The sequence below is a fragment of the Tachypleus tridentatus genome, chromosome 13 (assembly GCF_004210375.1).
Source record: "Tachypleus tridentatus isolate NWPU-2018 chromosome 13, ASM421037v1, whole genome shotgun sequence".
Lineage (NCBI taxonomy): Eukaryota > Metazoa > Arthropoda > Merostomata > Xiphosura > Limulidae > Tachypleus > Tachypleus tridentatus.
In genome coordinates, this window is record NC_134837.1 from 228355512 (window position 1) to 228377073 (window position 21562).

Here is a 21562-nt window from a genome sequence, read left to right on the forward strand (position 1 = left end):
GCTGTGAAGCTTGTCAGGACCAAGAGAAATATGAATGATGTAAGGTACAGGTGAATCCTAAAGAAAAACCTGCTTGAGTCAGCCATGAGCCTAAATATGGGTTGAAAATTGACATTTCTATTTGACGATGATCTGTATCACAAGAACAAAGCCACGCCAGATTTATTTCAAAAGAAGAAAGTGTATGTCATGGAATGGCTCACTCACAGCCCTGACTTGAATTCCATGGAAAATGTATGGGGGACTTGAATATTGCAGTCCATCAGCAATTTCCAACGAACTTGTCAAAATTGGAGCAATTTTGCTAGGAGGAATGGACAAATATTACACCATTCTATTGTGCAAAGCTGTTAGAGACCGAATAATGACTCAGAGGACTGAATACTTATGTAACCACTAAATTTCAATTTATATATTTTTTTGCTAATTTTACTGACATTCATTCTCCTTCACACAAACCAAGTTTGATAATTATAGTTTAGAATTAAAAATGCCATTGATTTTTTGTACGTATTTTGTCTTTCTTCAAAATGTTATTGGTAGAGAACCAATACTTTTGCAAGGAAGACATTGTATATGTACACTGAATATTGGTTACAACCTAATATAACATATCCTGTAAGGTAATGGAATAATATCTATTGCTTGACCGAATAATATTTATAGCTTAAAATGAGTACTATCTACAAATAAACTGAACAACACAGTTTAAAACTAGACCAAATACAAAGTGATATTTGATTAATGTAACATACAGGTTCGTAGAGCAGTTTGAGTTAATTAGACATGTACTACCTATAAACTGACTGTTCTGGTCTATATCGAGCAGTCGACTGACTGCTATCTATATGATCACTAAATGTTAGCTTATAGTTTATTATACAACTTTTAAAACGACTGAATAATATTTAAATGTTGATTGGATAGTATTTATAAGATCACCGTTTATAATATGGTTGCTGAAAACTATTTTTAAAATGACTGGATGCTCTCATACCTCAAGAAGTTGAACACTGAGACGGGTAATTATATTATTCCATATTAAAACGTAACGGTGAAGACACTGGACACAGTGCTTCTGGTTATCTATGCGACTGGAGTGTTGGAAATGGACAATATTAAACTGTCGTTCTCGTACACTTGATGGCTTATGGAAAGCAAACAGGGAGAGGTCGTGTAATTTGAGTATGCCAGCCTATTAAAGAAAGCTTTTCCAATAGCAACTATGCCGTAGCGTTATTGTCAAAACACATGTCGTCAAATAGAGCGTGACTAAACATGTCGACATGGACTGGAACGATGTGGAAAGGCTTCAAATTCATTTTAGTGTAACGGAATAAACGAATACAACCACTGAATACAGTGTGTAAGTTGACTGAGTTGGTGTAACAAACACAATCTGACTTACCACAATCTATATGTTGAATTAATGGTATCTATAACATCGATTAAATAATAGATTTTTGTTGATTAACTGTATTTGTTGATTATTCTAATATCACCTAGAAATATACCATAATATTGTATATATGAGCTGATTGAATACTCTAGCATCTAAAAATATACTATGATATTGCATATATAAGCTGATTGAATACTCTAGCATCTTAAAAATATACCATGATATTGTACATATAAGCTGACTGAATACTTTCTTATAGCAAAAGTTTCGAAAAAAATGTGGTGAAACAAACAATTAAAAACAAAGCATTATTGTTGAAATGACGATTAATACAGTTAAGCTGACCAAATATAATTTATAAGTTGACTGAAAACTATAAGCTCGTTGAATAACATCTATAATCTTGCACTGTTTATAAATTGACATGATGTTGTCCACAAACTGATTGGGCACTGCTTCTATTTGAATGACTATTATATTACTAGTTCACCAGTAACTTGATTGGAAGATACCTATCAGGTGAATATTTATGACATAATAATTGATAGAACAGTATTTATTCTGGGAAATAACATGGAATAACTAATTTTAGAGTGTAGAACGCCTCAGTTGTAAAGTATAATACGTCATTCAGACCAGAGTATGTACTGGAGCTGCTTTGAGTAACTGTGGATACTTTAAAATAGTACCGCAATGACTACTGAAAACAAGAAGTTGAAATCTTAAGAGTAGTTTCTTACGACTTATACACAAAAGAAATGTTTCCATTAAAACTTTATGTTTCACACCATCTGCCTTAATGAGGTCTGGTACTGAGCAAAAGGTCTTTAGAGCGGCAACCACATCAAACCAAGTGTAGTTGATATGTTTTTCAGATGCATTCTCTTCACAGGAAACCTGTATTGAGCTAGTAGAAAATATATGCTTAAGTTATTGTTTGTAATATCACACACGCACGTGCACTTACTGAAAGTCATGCTCCACCAGCTAAGACGCCCTACATCCTTTCCTGTTATTGTATTTTTTTAAAGATGTTTATTTAAACTGAAATATAATAAGTATTCTCAAGTGATATCGCAAAAGAGCTTAAAAGTAGAACATATATCTGTTTATATCTACAAAGCTTGAGACACACATGAGCGAAGCGATACCATGAAATAGTCGGATACACGCTGAACTGCATACGTGATGGAGATTTCCAGAGCAAAACTGGCCATAAATGATGGACTTGAGTTGCAGTGATGACAAGACTGAAAAAGAAATTTCAAGAGGTGGGTTTCCTTCTAGTTTTTACTTTAGGAGAGAAAAAGTACTAATTATGAGGTCGTGAGACTCTGATGAACAAAAAGAAGATTAATGAATACCACAGAATAGCGAGAACTTAAATATTATCATGAATGGCTCAAGGAACGGTTCAATGAAACTTATGGTTAATAAAAGATCCACACATCTGATTGGCTAAAATTAGAGTTGTTGCTATGTGGAACTGCCTCAACTACACAAATATTGGTATATTTGCAGCTTTTAAGTCGTGCCACTGCGATATTTTCGCACAAGCCCAACACAGCGACTTCACACTACAGTAATGTTTCATCAATTTCTGCTCCTGCTGATTAAAATAAATGACCATCCGAAACTAAAGATCTAAAACGCATTTTAAACAATGTCAGAAACGTTATCCATATTTTATTGTTTTACAATTAAATCCATGTGAACCATCAGCCTACTTTTAAGTCAGCGAAATTAACCATGTGTTTAAAAATTACAGACTGCTTCCATTCTCATATATATATGCAACGGTTGATCTTCAATGGTATGTTTACTTTGTTCGACATTAACCTAAAGTGTCTTACCTGCCCTTGCACCACACAGACGCTGTGTCTCGTGTCTGAAACATTTCTGTTTGTTTGGACAACTCTGCTTTGTGTATACCATGTTTTACAAATTTAAGGACAAAAATATTGCTAGACTAATAACTATACAGTGTTGGCTAATGAATTTGAAAAACAACAACAAACCAAAAAAAATGGAGATTAAACTGGGAAAATCACTTAATCTAGGTAAAGATCATTTAAGATACTAAGTGATCTCAACTTTAGATGTAAAATAAAATCCGATAATAGTAGTTAAGGTACTAGTTTAGGAATGGGTAGCGCAGTATAAATGTTTTTATAGTTTATTCATATACATTTCTAAAATGTAACAAACGGTACTGTTTGCTTCAGATGGACGTGTGATTCTCATAGATACGATGAAACATACGATTAGTGGCTGCGAAAGTCTGTGGGAGACGTTTTTTAGGTCAATTTTTTTCTCATTTAGGTTGGTACTATTTTCTTGTAGTTCTAATTTTTTTAAAGTTGAATTAGGTTTCAGAATGCAATTGCTCCCCGCTAGTACAGCGGTATGTCTCCGGATTTACAACGCTAAAATCAGCGGTTCGATTCCCTCGGTGGGCTGAGCAGATAGTCCTTTGTGGCTTTGCTATACGAAAACACACACACACACAGAATGCAACTTTGATTACTAAATTGATTGATTTTATTATATTTACTCTTTTCCTCTTGTTGTACAATTATTTTACAGAAGCCAAAAGGTTATACCGCGATATAAAAGCAAGATTAAAAAAAAAAAGTGCTATATTAACAGATAGTGAAAAGGCTTTAAATGGCCAGGTGGTTAGGCTCTCGACTCTTAATCTGAAATTTGCGGTTTAGAATCCCAATCACACCAAAATGCTCGTCCTTTCAACCATGTGGACGTTGAAAGAGTAGCCTAAGGGTTGGCGGTGGGTGGTGATGACTTGCTGCTTTCCCTCCAATTTTAAGTTGGTAAATTAGGGACGGCTAGTGCAGATAGCTCTCATGTAGCTTTGTGTAAAATTCAGAACAAAGAAACAGAAGGAAAAATAGGCTAAAAGTGGTAGATTTATGTTACTTTGTTGAATTTACTTCATTGTTTCTCAGATTCGTATTATGTTGTTTTCTTCACAAATAGATAAGACACCGAACTATTGTATTTATTTTGTGGTGAGTCAATAGTGTCTGAGAATGCCAAAGCAAGATCATTCATGTATCTCAGGAAAATAAAATGGCAAAACACAAGTCACCTAAATAGACCTATGACGAATTGGAATATAATTAAATTATTTATTTTTAGAATGAAGTCGAATAATAATTAATAACATTATCGTGTGAATTCATTTCTTATGAAAATATAAAAGAAGAGGAAGAATGAAAGAGAAAAATGCATGAATAATGTAGAAAGAAAAGTCAAAGCGACACAATCGGCCCGGCATGGCCAGGTGGGTTTTAGCACTCAACTCATAATCTGAGGGTTGTGGATTCGAATCCCTGTCATACGAAACATGTTTCAAATTTCGCACAAAGATGCTCGAGGGCTATCTGTGCTTGTCGTCCCTAATTTAGCAGTGTAAGACTAGAGGGAAGACAGCTAGTCATCACCACCCACCGCCAACTCTTGGGCTACTCTTTTACCAACGAATAGTGGGATTGACCGTCACATTATAACGCCCTCACGGCTGAAAGGGCGAGAATGTTTGGCGCGACCGGGATGCGAACCCGCGACACTCAGATTACGAGTCGCACGCCTTAACACGCTTGGCCATGCCGGGCCTACATGTACTAGTTCATAACCAAGAAGTTAGTAACGTAATATAAATTGAATGAAAAACGTCGCATGAGTGAGTTGATAAAAATGTAGATATGCATATATCATTTAGGTAGTTCAGTTGAGCATTATGAAACAGACACTTACTCTTGTTTACACTGCTCAAAATAATTAAAGCATAATCTGTGTTTTCTGTGCTTTTACAACGTTTAAATACAAAAGCAATTATTAACCTTCCAACTATCCATTTCTTATATGCTGTTCACTGAAGACGGAATCCTCATATTGGCTAATTGAGAAGTTTAATGTCACACTCAATATAAACAGCTGATCAAAACACTTGGGTGAAATGACTTATTTTCTATATAATCTACGTAGAAAACACCAGAAGTAATTATTGTAACTAACTGCAGTATTCACGGTATTTTCTTTCCATACGTTTTTAGAATTCTATAACCAACAGATTCAAGGATTCACAAGGAAAGTTAATCCTTTTGCTAATTTTAAGATTAAATAATGTCAATGGCACCCATGAGCCCATTTTAAAACAAAACTGTCATATAATCTAATACGCATATTTCGGTTAATATTAAAAACATTTTGTGTTCCCAGCAAAAAAATTCATTAACACGAGATGTCAAGAGACAACATCTGAACATTAACGACGTGGAGAACAATGGGTTGGATGGAAGCTGGTTAAATACAACAAATCACTATAAAATGACCATTAGTCTCATTAGTCTCTGAACATTAACGACGTGGAGAACAATGGGCTGGATGGAAGCTGGTTAAATACAACAAGTCACTGTAAAATGACCATTAGTCTCACTAGTCTCTGAACATTGAAAACGTGAAGAACAATGGGCTGGCTAGAAGCTGGTTAAATACAACAAGTCAGTGTTAAATGACCATTAGTCTCACTAGTCTCTGGACATTAAAAACGTGAAGAATAATGAGTTGGCTAGAAGCTGGTCAAATACACAAGTCACTATAGAATGACCACTTGTCTCACCAAGTAGACAAGACATCTGAACATTGACGACTGGAAAACAATGAGTTGATTAGAAGCTTTTCAAATGCAACAAGTCGTTATAGAATGACTACAAGTCTCACAAAATTGATGTAGGTAATAATATATTACAGAATAGGAACTATAATGAAAAGTCAGCACCGAAACGATCAGAACAGGTTTCATAAGGTTGACCGTTGTAACAAACTACTAAAACAGTTTATGAAACTACATAATGAATTTTTCAAAGACGATTCACATGTGACAGTGATCGTAGACACAAGACGTGTAATAAACATTATGTTGTCATGTGAATGTACATTTGGTCGGAACATTTTTCAAATAGATGATAACACGTTCTCATCATTCTCAACTTGTCAACAACTTTCTGAAGAAAAAGAGTGTCAAGCGAAAACGTTGGTCAGCACACTTGACAGATTTGAATGCCATTAAAAACATATGGAATGAATGCTCTGGAAGACATGTTTTAGTAGCACGTGATTCGCCTCGAAGCAATTTTGCTAAAGTGAAAGAGAAGCTACAGGAAAGGAGTGAGACACGTCACTTTAGAGATTTATTTATTTACTCATTTTAAACATGTCACATTGATGGATGACCTACATTAATGTTCGAGGTGCTATTTACTTTATTATCAAACATTTTGCGATCGTTTGTTGGGGTGCGAAGTCTAATACCAAATGAACATTGACCATAAAATGTAGTTGAGATTTGTATTTCAGATCAAATTCTCTATTCTGATTTGTGATTAAATGGATGAAATACTAAGTAACGGATATTGTATAACCTCAACCTGTTATGAAATGAAATATCGAAAACGTTTTTAAAATTCGGAAGATTTATTTGTTCAAAACTTATACCTTAAGTAGCATTATATGTGTTTTCATAAGACTTACTTGTAACCATTTTTGAAGAATCGAAAGAAAAAGAAATTGTCAGAAGTAATATTTAATTAATAAAAATGTTTAGAAACAAACCTTACAAGTCACATAGACTTTAAGCAAAATTAAGTCAACTCCAAGCTGAAATTAGCTGGCATTCAATATAATTTATTATCTTTAAGTATTAAAAATAAATTATTAAAATTGAATATGAATTATATTTTGAAATACTCAGGTACATCAATTTCTCGCAGGCAGTCAGTTAAAATGGTTTGTTTGTTTAGAATTAAGTACAAAGCTACACAATGGGCTATCTGTGTTTTGCCCACCACGAGTATCGAAACCCGGTTTTTAGCTGCGTGAGTTCGCAGACATACCGTTGTGCTCCTGCGGGGTCAGTTAAAAGGGAGGTTTGACGAATATTATATCGTAGAATGTTGGCCAATTACTCTCAAATTCTGAGTTCGCAATAAAAAGAAGTCAACACACAAAAATACAAATATTATAATGTTTATTAGAAAAAAAAACAGTCAAATCACAAACAAGACAAAAGGCAAGTAATTATAATTTGTGTGTTGGAATAGCAGATAAGTGAGACGTAAAAAAAACATTAACAGTTCTTTTTCGCGATTATCTTGTGAGCTCCTCCCCCTTAAACTAATAAAAAACTAATTAAACTACAAAATGCAAATAACTTCTGAAAGCTAAAATAAATTACAATGAAGCAAAATGTCATAAACAAAGTTGTGTGGAAAACCTCTAAACAAAAATCAAATCTATACTAAGAAAATGTCACAAAAACCAAAGTTACCAAATCTGTAAATCAGAAAAACTGAATCTTTGTAAAAATAAAATATTTGCATAACACGATAAAGACTGGATTTTAATGCTAAAAATAGAATAATAAAAACAATGCCAGTTTGCTCATGTTTCCTTTTGCACTTGAACTTCGTCCTCTGTGATTCAGATAGAAGGTCAGGGCAACCCTGTAAATTAGACAATTTCTCGACAGAAAAGACAGCTGTCTGTTTCAGATATCAGAATTGAAGACGACTTAATGGATCCAAATCTGTGTAAAGTTAGATTAAGGAAAATTTATTGTTTACATTAATAACTTTCTACGTCTAAAGTGAATTTAAAGAAAAACAAATATTTCGAATATAATCAAATATTAACTAATAAATAACACACGTTACTATCCTGTATCACAAACATTTCTTCCACATCCTAGTTCCAAGCTTTCTGGCCATCATAATTTTGAAACTACAACTACTATCCAAACTATAATTCTACGCTTCTTAAGAAATCAAAATAACTCACCTTTTTTATCATAAAACCATTTGCACAATTCAATTGCCTCTTTTACGAGGAGGTAGTGCAACCAATATACATTGATAAAAATGGACAGAAAAATACCCTTTGACAAAAGTCACATATGCAATCACTTTTAACAACAAAAACTGCATACAACACAACCTCTTCGTAATACAAATACAAACTATAAATAAATTATACCTTTTAGCGACAATAATACCGAGAAAGACCATTTGACCGAATGAAAAAATGAATCCTTAAATGAAATGAAATTCTTTCTAGACATATATAACACAAAGAAAATGACACCTTAAAAGGAGATAAAATAATAATTATTTTCACACACTTTTGAAAATTGCAGGTTAAAACATACTAATAATCCCTTGAACCTTGAGATACATGTCCCTTTTAAAGGGATGGCTGACTTAAACATTTATAACAGTATCGTGAAAATGTCTTTTGATCATTTTAAAATATACACATGAAAAATCCTAAGAGAAATTCATCATAGAAAATATCACCTAATTAACAGTGCATGAAAAACGAAATATGTTCTATAACTCAGTTTGAAACAAAATAATTTTATGATTAAACTTATTAGGATAAACCTTCAATACTACACGTTTAAATATCCCACTTACAATATCATACACAAAACCATTAACAGGAGTAGAGTCTGAGTAAAATACAATTATAGAAAGTAATCACAGACATTTTTAGTGAACAAGCAATATAATTTCGCCTAAACAGAAATATAAATATACACACAACATTAAAAAACGATAATCCTTCATGTCATTATACCACTGAGAAATACATATATAAGTTTATCACTAAAAAACAGCCTTTTAAGCATCCATTTCAGAAAAAAATGACTGTGTCTGATTTTATTCATTATACGAAAATTAGAACTTTTGTCTCTTGATCAATAAGTAAGTTTCATTGCATGATGTCTTAATGACATGATTTTCAGAAACGAATGGAGGTAGGTAGGCCAAACTAGGAACATTTGACACATTTCTGACTTAATAAATGATAATGTTATTGTTTGTTGTGATTTATCATAACGCCTTGTTACTCTGTCCAAACACCATTTTAAGAATAAACTCCATCACTAAATTGAGTTAAATTTAGTGAAAGTTAAACTTTCACAACTTAAGTGGAAAAAGAATAATTTCCAATAACTCCGGTATTATTCTGAGACACTTCTTTTAGTCTATAATATTCCTAGCTTTGATGAGCCAAAATTATTGTACGATGTAAAACATTTCCTACAGTATGTCAGATTCCAAGTTTGAAGTAGTTAGAACTCATGTTGGTCATACCTTACTAAAGATCTTTGGGGTTGATTTGTAACACTGTTAGAATGATCTAAAATCATCCAGTTGGCTAAAGGATAACCAGAAGAGTTAAAATTTCTATCTTAAATAATAAAAGTCAGAACTGAAAATGCAGTGTCAAACAAACTCAGAGAAGTCAGAAAAACAGAATCTGAACAATCTGTGGATATGTATTCTTAAAACGAGTGGTACTAGTATTAAAACTTTAATTAAAATAAGGTACAGAAAAACGTTTTGACCTTCTTAGGTCATCTTCAGGTTAACAAAAAGAGTTTCTAACAGACCTCCATTTGAGTATGAATATCTTCTACTTGTGCCTTAAATGGTGCTTCATGGTCTCACTTGCCTGTTCCTCAACAAATATTTTTGAAACATTTTCTCATGGTCTGCTGATGTCATTGCAAAGTAAGCTGTGTGCAAATAAAACAGAGTATCTGCAAAAGCACCCAAATTTTCAAAGAGATCCCAGTTTCACAATTTGTACTTTACCCAGTGGATAGATCGATTTCTACCTGGCATAACTGTCACTGCCATTTGACTATATATATTTCCTAATCTTCATGCTGTACTTCCATTAGGTACTCAGTGGCGTTAAGGATCAGACCATCTAAACAAATGATTAGGCAACATTTTACCCGTTCAGTTTAATGCAATGACTTCCCTGAAAAAAGTAGATAATAGAATAATTTAAATGAAATAGGAGTAAATCTAATAAATCATCTATAAAGGAGTATCCAATTGACGAGGTTATTAGTTGTATATAACTTACATGCAAAGAGCAGAGATTGTGGAAGATTTGACCGCTCATTGTTGATGACAGTGGCTGTCCTCCCTCAAACTGCTGCACCTTCCTAAAATAATATGCCCTATCACCTATGGACTTGTGGTTTCGGGGAATTTGGTACGTATTATAATTTACCTCGGACAAGTCTCCGATTTATTATGTTACATGAGTTTCTTATTACAATTTCAAATAGCCGGAAATTTTAATTTTAATTCAGAAGCTAATTGAATTCTCATATGTATCAAATTTATGATATTTGCCAACAATATTGAAACACACAATTTTCTTTCTTAACACAAACATATTTTAACAAAATTAAACAAACGTAAAATCAAAGAAGCCCTACTTGTACAAGAACTCGAACCAAAGATGAACCAACATAAAAGAACACTTTTATACCTATATCAATTAATAATCTAACTTCTAACTGCAACACCCCCCATCCTTCCCAGTTTCATTAACATTCGTAAAGCATAACGCAGACAAAAGTTCATTAAAATTTGTAAAATTCGGCATAGCAATGTTGATTAACATTCATAACACATAAGATAGACAAGACGATTAACATTCTAAAACAGGACAAAGACACATTAATAATCATTCGTAATGAACAACATAGAATGTTTGATAAACATTCATAAAACGCAAGATAGATTATCTACGTAGCATTCGTAAAACGCAGCATAGACAAATTCAGTAATACTCGTAATACATAACATAAGTATGTTTACACACATTCATAAAACATAGAACAGCCATTTTGACTAACTGTTGTAACATACAACATAGAGAGGTTGATTAATACTTGTAGTACACGACACAGAGAAATTCAAGAAAATTCACAATGTACAACACAGATAAGTTTATAACATTCATAATACACAACAAAGGCCACTCCACCATCATTCGTAAAGTACAACATGGGCCACTCTACAATAATTCGTAAAACACAACATAGGCCACTCCACTATCATTCATAAGAAACAAAATAGGCCACTCCACCATCATTCCTAAAATAGAACATAAATAGGTTGATACTTGCATTCAAGAATGTAGACAGGTTGACAAACACTCGTAAAATACAACACAAACAATTTCATCAATATTCGTAATATACAGCATAGTCAAGTTCATAAAAATTCGTATCATAGGATGACAAATATTAGTAAAACGCAGCATTCCCATGTTAAATAATATTTGTAACACACACAACACAGAATCTTACACTACCATTTGTTATACACAACACAGACAAGTTCATATTATTTGTAATAAACATCATAGATAAATTCTATACCATTCGAGAACACAACATAGACATAACATAATGCTTTCATATATTACGAGACCTATTGGTCCATCTCGGCTGCTCCGTCCTCTAAACTAAACTAAAACTATTAACAAATAAATAAAAACTCTTAAAACCAGCCCTTGTGATTAATGTGCTTATCAAACTTTTTCTCAAACTCATTTAAATTAACTGCCTTTACAACATCTGGAGGCAACTTCTTCTAAAGGTGAACCATTATGTTAGAAAAATAAAACTGTCTTAGCTGAAGATGACTCACACCCTATCAAAATTTATATTTATGCAAAAACGGCTCGTTTGGGTTGAGAAAATATTTTACATAGAAGAGCGAACCCAAACGAGCCGTTTTTGCATATTTATTTCACTACAAGTGGGTTTTCTCAACATCAGTGAAAATTTATATTTGAGTCCCCTAGTCCTACGATACTTTTAACTTATCCCCTATATATATAGATAATTTTAGAAGCCTTTTATATGACATCTTATCAAACACTTTCTGAAAACCTAGATACATCATAGCTGAACCCTTACACTCTTCTATATAAGTCTATATGCATAATTTTTTCTTTATGTTCATTGGCCATAATATTTTGCGTTGTTAGACTCAACCATTTATTTGAGTAGAGCTTTGAAAGATGAAAATAAAAAAGGGAAAATATAAAAAAGCATTTAATATGGAAAATGTGAACACTGTGTAATTAGTCTAAATACTAACTGGTCAAAAGTTTAAGACCATACCAAAAAGAAGTCATAAACAGGGTAAGAAATACCCAATAAGAGGTCTCAGTAGTGACTTGCACGGCCGTCATTGCGAATAACTTCAAACATTCGCTTTGGCATGGTAGATATAAGCGTTTGCAGAAGGCTGGCTGGAATGTTATTCCAAGTGATGAAGATGGCTTCACGAATATCATGCACTGTTTGGAATTGGCGTCCATTTCTATAGACTTCTCTTGTTATCCACTCCTAAACATTTTCAGTGGGGTTAAGTTCGGGCGAACACAATGGATGGTCCAAAAGAATCACGTTATTCGCCATGAAAAAGTCCTTTGTCCTGCGGGCAATGTGGATTGCATTGTTGTTCTGCTGAAAGATCCAATCATTTCCACACAAGCGAGGGCCTTCAGTCAATAAGGATGCTCTTTCTAACATGTCAATGTAGCCAGCTGCTGTTTTACGCCCCTGTATAACCTGAAACTCCATTGTTCCATGGAAGGAGAAAGCATCCCAGATCATGATGGAACCTCTACCACTGTGTCGTGTAGAAAATGTCTCTGGTGGGATATCCTTATCGTGCCAGTAACGTTGGAAGCTATCCGGACCATCCAGGTTAAATTTTTTCTCATCAGAAAACCTAACCTTCTTCCACTTTTCAACGTCCCGTGTTTGGTGCTTCTCAGCAAAATTTAACCGAGCTGTTTCGTGGTGTGGAAAGAAGCGTGGCCTTTGAAGACGTTTACGATTTTTTAAAGCTTTTCTCTCGTAGATGCCGTCTTATTGTTATTGAGCTGCATTCTGCTTCCGTAAGGGCCTTAATCTGGTTCGACGATCGGCTGGTGTCTTGTCGGACAACCCGTCGAATCCTCCTGCTCAATGCTTGCGAGATTTTCTTGGGCCGACCACTTGAAATTTTCGTTCCGTATCCCTCAGGGTCTTTTAAGAAATTTGCAACAGCAGTTTTACTACGCCCAATCTCACCAGCGATGGCACGTTGAGAGAGACCTTGCTTTTGCAGCTCGACAATTCTGCCACCTTCAAACTTTGTCAACTTTTTAGCCTTTGCCATGTTTTTACCCAATGCAACGCGGGAGATGTCAGTGGGAGATGTTGACAACGCTAATACTTGAACACAAATGACTAAATTTCGTTACGTATTTACCGATTAACGCTTCGTTTTAATATGGTCTTAAACTTTTGACTAGCTAGTATTTAGGCTAATTTCAGTGTTTAAACTTTCCCTATTAAATGCTAAAAAAGTTTTTATTTTTATTTTTTTATTATTGTATTATTTTTGAAAATCAGCTGGTAGATTTATTTATTATCTTCCAACCGAATCATGCAAGTCTGATTAGACTCAGATACACGCAGTATCTGCTGGTGTTATTTAATTCACATTAGGAAACAATTAAAGTAAACTTTGTAACAAACATTATTGTAAGTGAAAAAGGTGAAAAAATTAAAAGAAACTCTAAACTCTCAGCCCTATTTAATGAGTAAATGCTCTGCTAACTGAAAAATCAGAGTACAAATCGTTTTCGTATTTTTTCACACATGAGGCTTTTTCTTCTCTCTCTCTTTTTTAACTATGAGTGTAAATTTCATACCATTTTGTGCTGTTGGTGGCTAAACAATTAGTTGTTTGATTTACCATCATCCAACCAAATCGTACAGAACCTTAATACAAAAAACAAAAAAAACTTAAGGGTGAAAGGAGAGGATGACGACTTTACTCCCGGGCAGCTTATTTGGACACAGTATTGGCTCTGTCAGTCAAACGTTTTTGGTTTGAGACCCATTTCTACAGTTTGTTTTCACTTATTGGTGGTCCTGGCATGGCCAGGTAGGTTAAGGCGTTCGACTCGTAATCTAAGGGTGGCGTGTTAGCGCAGATAGCTCTTGTGCAGCTTCGCGCGAAATTCAAAATAAACCATGCCAGGCCTACAAGTAGTAATAGGTTAACTATTGATTTTCACGTTTAATAGGTAGTAAGAGTTTTACGGCAAGTCTCACTAACAGTTATATGCATTGTAACAGATTTAGAATTAATCATGGGTAATTTGCATAAGGACCATTAATCCCAGCAAATGTTTTCTAAATAGTAACAGATCTAGCATTATTCTTAATAAATGTTTTCTAAAAAAAACAGGTTTAACATTATTCATTGTACATTTGGACAAGGACCTCGTTGCTTTTGTGCAACTGTTTTCTAAGTATAACAGGTTTGGTATTAGTTATACGAAGTTTGCATAAGATTACCATAAACCCCGATATCACTTCTAGGTAGTTTTAGGTAATTTAATATTAGTTATACAGAGTAGAGGTAATTCTACTGGTATGTTTCACACATTAGACGAATTGAATAACATTCCTAACACACCATAACGATAGGTTGAATTTTCTTTCACACATCACAAAGAAAAGTTTTCTTAAATCGTCACATTCCATAGACACAAAAATAAGTAAAATTCGTCACACACCGGAGCGTTAAGTTTAATAGTCGAGTCAGCCTTTAAAGACAGAAATTGCATACTAATAGTGATTTTGCTTTCATTTAGAGTAAAACTAGAAAATAATTTCATATCCACACAAATCAAACTTTTATTTCTTAATGCAATCTTTTCATAGAACAAATATGTTTGGATATTTGAACACAATAATCAGAGCTTGAAAACTTTACTTTTTAATCGGCTCTGTGAAGTTTGTTTCTCCTTTTCTAAATCAGTCAACAAGTCGAACGTATTTCCTGAAGAAAGTTGAACTTTTTAAAATAACCTGCTTTCCAGTGCATGCTCGAAGCGTTTCCACTGTATAATTACTATTGTAGTATTGTTATTCTTCAGGGAAATACAACTAAATAAAGAAGCTTAGTAGTTTCAGGAAAATGTTTTTCTGAAAGGTAGTCACTTTGCTTACTAATATAATCATATAAAAGACAGACGCCTTACATTATAAACAGTTAAATCCAGAGCTAAATGCACATTCAGTTATAGGAATATCCTTACACGTTTCCAAAGAGCGAGTTACGTTTCCTGCATGTTTTTAATATAGTGTTATAGGTACAACCATGAAACAGAAAAAGGCAAGTTTAGCTATATGATCTCCATTAATACTTGGAAAAATGTATTGAATTTAGCAGATTCATTTATTCTTGTTTTGAGAATAATCTTGAGTACTATTAACACTTTGCGTGTTGGGTCCAATCTTTATGTTGTGTGTTTTTTGCTTTAAAGCTCACAGCTGATATATTACGTAAAAACCAAACTGTTGCCACTAGGCTTACAAATTTCTATAAACGTAAAAAATATAATTTTCTTAGGTATAAATTTTTATTAAACTAGATTTCCTCAATCATATTTACTACGATTATTTTGGAGTAAAATCCTTTTCTTTTATCTATACTTCCGCACGCACACACATACAATTTAGTTTGATTTCCCATATTAACCACACCTCCATCTACCGGATGGTTGGAACATTTATTCTTGAATTCGTAATGACGACGGAAAGTGGTAATACCCACACCTGAGTTATACTTATTCTTGAAGTTAATAGAAACATAATTTAAGACTGCTTGTTTTGCAATGTATAAAAATTGAAAAACAATGTCATAGTTGGATCAGAAATGCGCCCATCATTCTAGACTAGCCTTATGTTTGATGTTACCCTATTCTTGCTTACCACTGTATTTCCTTTGCTACTTGACCCCAGTGACACAGTGGCATGTCTGCGGACTTTTCTTGCTATGTGTATAGCCCTTTGTGCTTAATAACAACAACAAAAAATCTTCTGCCACTCTTCTTGTGTCTTCATTCCGCCTTCACCTTTCTTTTCATTTATAATTTCTGGTTATTTTCTTTATTAACAGATTTTTTGAATAGTCAGTTTGTGTGTCCGCTTGCATATATACATTTGGACTGACCAAATATGACTAAACTTATTTCAATCTTAGAAAGTTTCTTCAAAAATGAAAACCTGAAGCGTTACACGTATATTTGAAAATTCAATATTGATATTGATTGTTGTTTTAAGTTAAAGTTTTATCTGTACTTATACATTAAGGATTTTATTTGTTTATTTTGACAAGACTTGTTTTAGACTAAAGGGCTGGAAAGTAAACTAAAACAGTGAGTCTCTCTCTTGGCTTTATTACTCTTAGCACAAGCCAATTAATCACATTTTTTTTCCTTTTAACAGATGGCTTTCCTTATCGTGATGTTATTAAAGCTGATGTTAACTGTGGAGAAAATCACAACAGCTGGTACGAATTTCACGGATACTAACACAAATAGAAACACACATTTTAAATCTCCCTTCGTTTTGCTTCCTCCTCGAAGTGGCTTAGGGGCTTTCAGACTAAACAGCGCACCGATTCTACAACTTCTACAGCAGGGAAGGATTCAAATATTAAGTCCCAGAGCTTTTCCCACCTTATTTGGGTCGCCCATTGGTAACAATGTGAAACAACCACCTCAGAAGAAGAACAGTGGTAGTACAGAGCAAGATGTGAACATCGCACAACTTCCCAAGTATGCTGCAACTACAGGAACCGGTCGTCAAACGAAACAAAACAGCCAAGATAGCTTTGTCCTAAACAGATCTGGACAAAATCACTTTGATCAAGACAGAACTGGTCACATTATTTCAGACGATACTGGTCAAGGTCACTATGTTCAAGACAATGCTGGTAAAAACTACTATGGCCAAGACCGAATTGGTCATCGCCGCTTTGCCCGAGATGTCACTGACCATAACCATTTTGTTCAAGATGGTAGCGGTCACGTGCTAGTTAGTGAAAAATTTCAAGGATTTAAACTAAAACCATTGACTAGTCGACATATTGAAAGTGAGAGCGAACAGGTTAAAGTCTACAGACCAAAGAATCCTAGCTGGACAAGTCAGGCATGGTTTGTTCAAAATTCTGAAGGTCGTAATGATAAACTGGGAGAAGTGAAAACAGCTCCAATGACAAATTTTCGTGAGGTAGTTAAAAATAAACAAATACATGAAGATGGAACAGATGACGATATTATTTTCTTCAGAACAATAGATGACAGCTTGAATAATGAAAACAAATTCAAAAATGAACAAACACCGAGATTTGAACCAGTCACTGAAAGCAAAACTGGAGAAGAGAGACAAACCTTCAAACCTCCATTTTTGAGAAACAGGCATCCAATTTATCTTCTTAAATCCTATCAAGATCTGAATGAAAATATTTCCAAACCATCAAAAAAAAGAAATTCTAAGAAAGTTTCAGATAAAGACATATTCTTTAAAAAAATTAATTCAGGTAAAAATGGAATAAAACCTAAGCGAATCTGAACACTCCACAAGCTAATGATTTTTCATTACCACCAAATATCCAAACTGATCTTGTAGATTGTACGGCCTTTTGTAGCTGGAAATGTTAGTAAGAAGTATATTTTTATTTATAGCGTATTTGAAGATTTCATCTTATTAATGTCAAATGTCTTATAATGAAATTCAGGAATCTTATTTGTAAGTGTTAGTTATCTTACATTTTAGATAAAGACACATCTTTTAAAGAAAAAAGGTTTTTTCTGGTTACTCTAGTTAGTATCAGTTATATATCTTAGAGACAAAATAAATGCAAAATTTAGAAACTGCTCCGACTAATGGGAATCAAGCTGAAGCTAGAATAAACACAAAAATAAGGAATTATTCATGTTATTGGGGAAAGTCTTTAGAAATACCACAATGTTGTAATTGTTATTAATCAGCGAAATTGTAATTAAATTAAGAACAATGTATTTAACTTCTTATTCCAGAACAAGAAAGACAAATTTAAATTATTCTTGGAAACTAAAAGTTATCTACAATTGGCACCTGGTGGCTCAGCGGTGAGTCTTATGAATTATATTGGTAGACATCGGGTTCCGATGTCTGCAGTTGGTAGACTGCAGATAGCCCTTTGTGTAGCTATGTGTTCAACAACAAAAACGAACAAATAATACTTATATATGACGTAAACATATAATGCTGAGAATCTTCTCGTTAGTATGAAACAGTAAACAATTTATGACGAAATGTTTACAATGAGTTAATACATAAATTTCAATGAAGTATTAATTCTGATTATAATGAAAACTTAATAAAAATTTTAAAAACAATTAAATTTAATATAAGTTTGTTTTTTAAAACTACAAAAATATTGTAATATAATAAAATAGATGAACATTAGAAAACATTTTACATGGCTTACGTTCCTAAGTACATATTCTACTCTATTCAAGGCTCAGTAATATGACGAAACTAGATAACAAATCTGTGCTGTTAGTTACCAGTGAACTTTATTCTACAAACGCATATCTAACTGGCATTACCTTTTTCTGAAAGTTTTTGGTATCGTAAATAGCAGGCGGAATTGTAACCAACCTCTTGAAATGTGCACGAGTAAGTTGGTAACAAGTTTCTAAATAAGACACTTACTCTTGGACTACACTTTATCAACGAATAATGGAATTAACTAGTTAATGATAAAACTTGAATCCATTAAAGTTGCGTATAAAGAAATACGGACATCATCAAGAAGTTATGGAATCATCAGATCATCTCCCTTTGATAGCCTAATAGAATTGAAAGGATTAGTTAGTCATTTGGAAGCAGAATGAGATAAGCAGGAAATGCAGAAAAATGAATGTAGGAAATAATAACCAATTTGAATTTTTTTCAACTTAAAGTCATACAATGAACTGTCTGAGCATTGTCCAATGCAAAGAAACAAATCTAAAATTTTAGCTTTGGAAGAATAACAGCTAATCCCAAAAGATAGAAATAAGAGACAACTTTCACGAAAGTGGGAAGCATGGTCATTTACAACACAGAGTGTAAGAAACCAACACCTGTTAATGCAAAAAGGAGACAATAACCTAAGAATGAGTTTTTCAACCCAAATAGATCAAAGAAATGAAAAGGGGCTAACCAGACGTGGGAAATGGGAATTAGCTGGCTTTATGGGGCAAATTTAACTGAAAAAACCCTACCACATATCAGATAATATTTTTTTTATATAAAGAAACCAGTCCATGAGTCATTTCAAGATTTTAAATATGTGTGTGGGCTGAATATTCTTCTACAGTAGGTGTCTGTGACTTGTTGACGATAAATTTGAACAATAAACGGAAAGCACACAATCCGTTTGTTTTAAAGTAATACATTAAAAAGAAGTTAAGTATATGTACGAAAAATTCCTTACACTACGGATATTACAGTTACGTCTCAAACTGCAAATACTTCCCGTTTTATTGTGAAAAATCCACTAAGATTGATTCAATTACTTTATAATCAAACTTTTTTTCTTTTTTGATCTTGTCACAAACATATCAGTGATTAATTCACTTACGCTATCCCCTGGATTAACACAGTTATATCCTAAACTTCAAATAACTGTCTTCTTTTCATCAAAGTCCACAGAGACAGCCTCATTTACTTTAGAACACCCTTTGAATAAATAAAGTATTTGGCCCGGCATGGCCAAGCGTGTTAAGGCGTGCGACTCGTAACCTGAGGGTCGCGGGTTCGCATCCCCTTGCGCCAAACATGCTCGCCCTTTCAGCCGTGGGAACGTTATAATGTGACAGTCAATCCCACTATTCGTTGGTAAAAAAGTAGCCCAAGAGTTGGCGGTGGGTGGTGATGACTAGCTGCCTTCCCTCTAACTTTATACTGCAAAATTAGGGACGGCTAGCGCAGGTAGCCCTCGTGTAGCTTTGCGCGAAATTCAAAACAAATCATGCCAGGCCTACAAGTAGTAATAGGTTAACTATTGATTTTCACGTTTAATAGGTAGTAAGAGTTTTACCGCAAGTCTCACTAACAGTTATATGCATTGTAACAGATTTAAAATTAATCATGGGTAATTTGCATAAGTTACCATTAATCCCAGCAAATGTTTTCTAAATAGTAACAGATCTAGCATTATTCTTAATAAATGTTTTCTAAAAAAAACAGGTTTAACATTATTCATTGTACATTTGGACAAGGACCTCGTTGATTTTATGTAACTGTTTTCTAAGTATAACAGGTTTGATATTAGTTATACGAAGTTTGCATAAAATTACCATAAACCCCGATATCACTTCTAGGTAGTTTTAGGTTTAGCGTTAATCACATACACACATAAAAGGTAACTATTAATCCCAGCAAATGTTTTCTAAGTAGTAACAGCTTTACCATTAATTTTAAGTAGTACGATGTTTAGCATTAATCAGAGTGTATTTGTGCTACGTTACCATTAATTTTATTAAGTGTTTTCAGGTAGTAAGATGTTATTTTATTTTCCTTCATAGTCATCGATTAAAATTCATGTATTGATTTTTCTTTACATTTTCTGAAATAAAGCTGTAGTAAGAATGCGTTAATGTTCTGTTTAAAAGCTGGATTTCTTCTCTCAGTGGCAAAATATAGTAGCATTCTAACGTGAAAATTTTCCAAGGAATGAAAAAATAATGATGCTGATGTCATCACAACAGCATTTGGTAATACTGCAGTTGTTGTAGATTTGTGGAGTAAATGTGTTTTATTACATCTCAGATTTTTCATGTTGTTGATACAATATATTTCTGGGAACGTAAATTTATCGATAAGAAACAAGGTAGTCACTAGATATTATTGTCTTTAAGTTTAAAGTTTAAGAGACTTTTTAACACAAGCTATTTTAAAGACATAGTTTAGCTGAATAAAACTTATCGATATAGATCGTTAATAATTTCTTAATCATGTATGAAATAGTAAGTAAGTTATGACGAAAGTAAGTTTGCTGCAGAAACTTTAACAATAACAGATGGGTTATTGAGTTTTCATTTTTAGTGTGGGTCATTCCACTCAGCAGCGATAGCAGAAAATAATTTCTCCTGAACATTTGCTTAATATAAAGTTGTTAAATTGGGTTTACGACAAACTTTACAGACGAGAACATTTAAAAACGAAGTTGTTTTTCCGTTCATTTACAACAATAAACTATTGTGTTTTTTCCATTTAAAAGTTTGAGAAATTCATTAACCAACATTGTTAAATACCACAAAAATGTCATCAACATGGTTTATGTAATACATAGGCTTAAACTTTTCAGGACAGGTTACCAAATGTTTTTCATTGAACCACATAAAAAGTTAGTAAAGTAGGGGAAAAGGCTA

At 33.5% G+C, this 21562-nt stretch overlaps 1 protein-coding gene across 1 annotated transcript; it reads left to right on the forward strand.

The window, feature by feature from the left end:
* Positions 1–2544: 2544 nt before the first annotated feature.
* Positions 2545–17935, forward strand: LOC143238919 (uncharacterized). The gene is made up of 2 exons (XM_076479565.1): positions 2545–2673; positions 16602–17935. Exons 1-2 carry the CDS (start codon positions 2644–2646, stop codon positions 17727–17729), a joined length of 1158 nt encoding a protein of 385 aa, XP_076335680.1. The 5' UTR covers positions 2545–2643; the 3' UTR covers positions 17730–17935.
* Positions 17936–21562: the final 3627 nt, after the last annotated feature.

Bases quoted from the DNA above. Each gene is read 5' to 3' on its own strand.
- LOC143238919 (XM_076479565.1), top strand. From the start codon at position 2,644: ATGACAAGACTGAAAAAGAAATTTCAAGAG. The intron at 2,674-16,601 runs GTGGGTTTCCTT...TCCTTTTAACAG, and splicing joins TGAAAAAGAAATTTCAAGAG to ATGGCTTTCCTTATCGTGAT.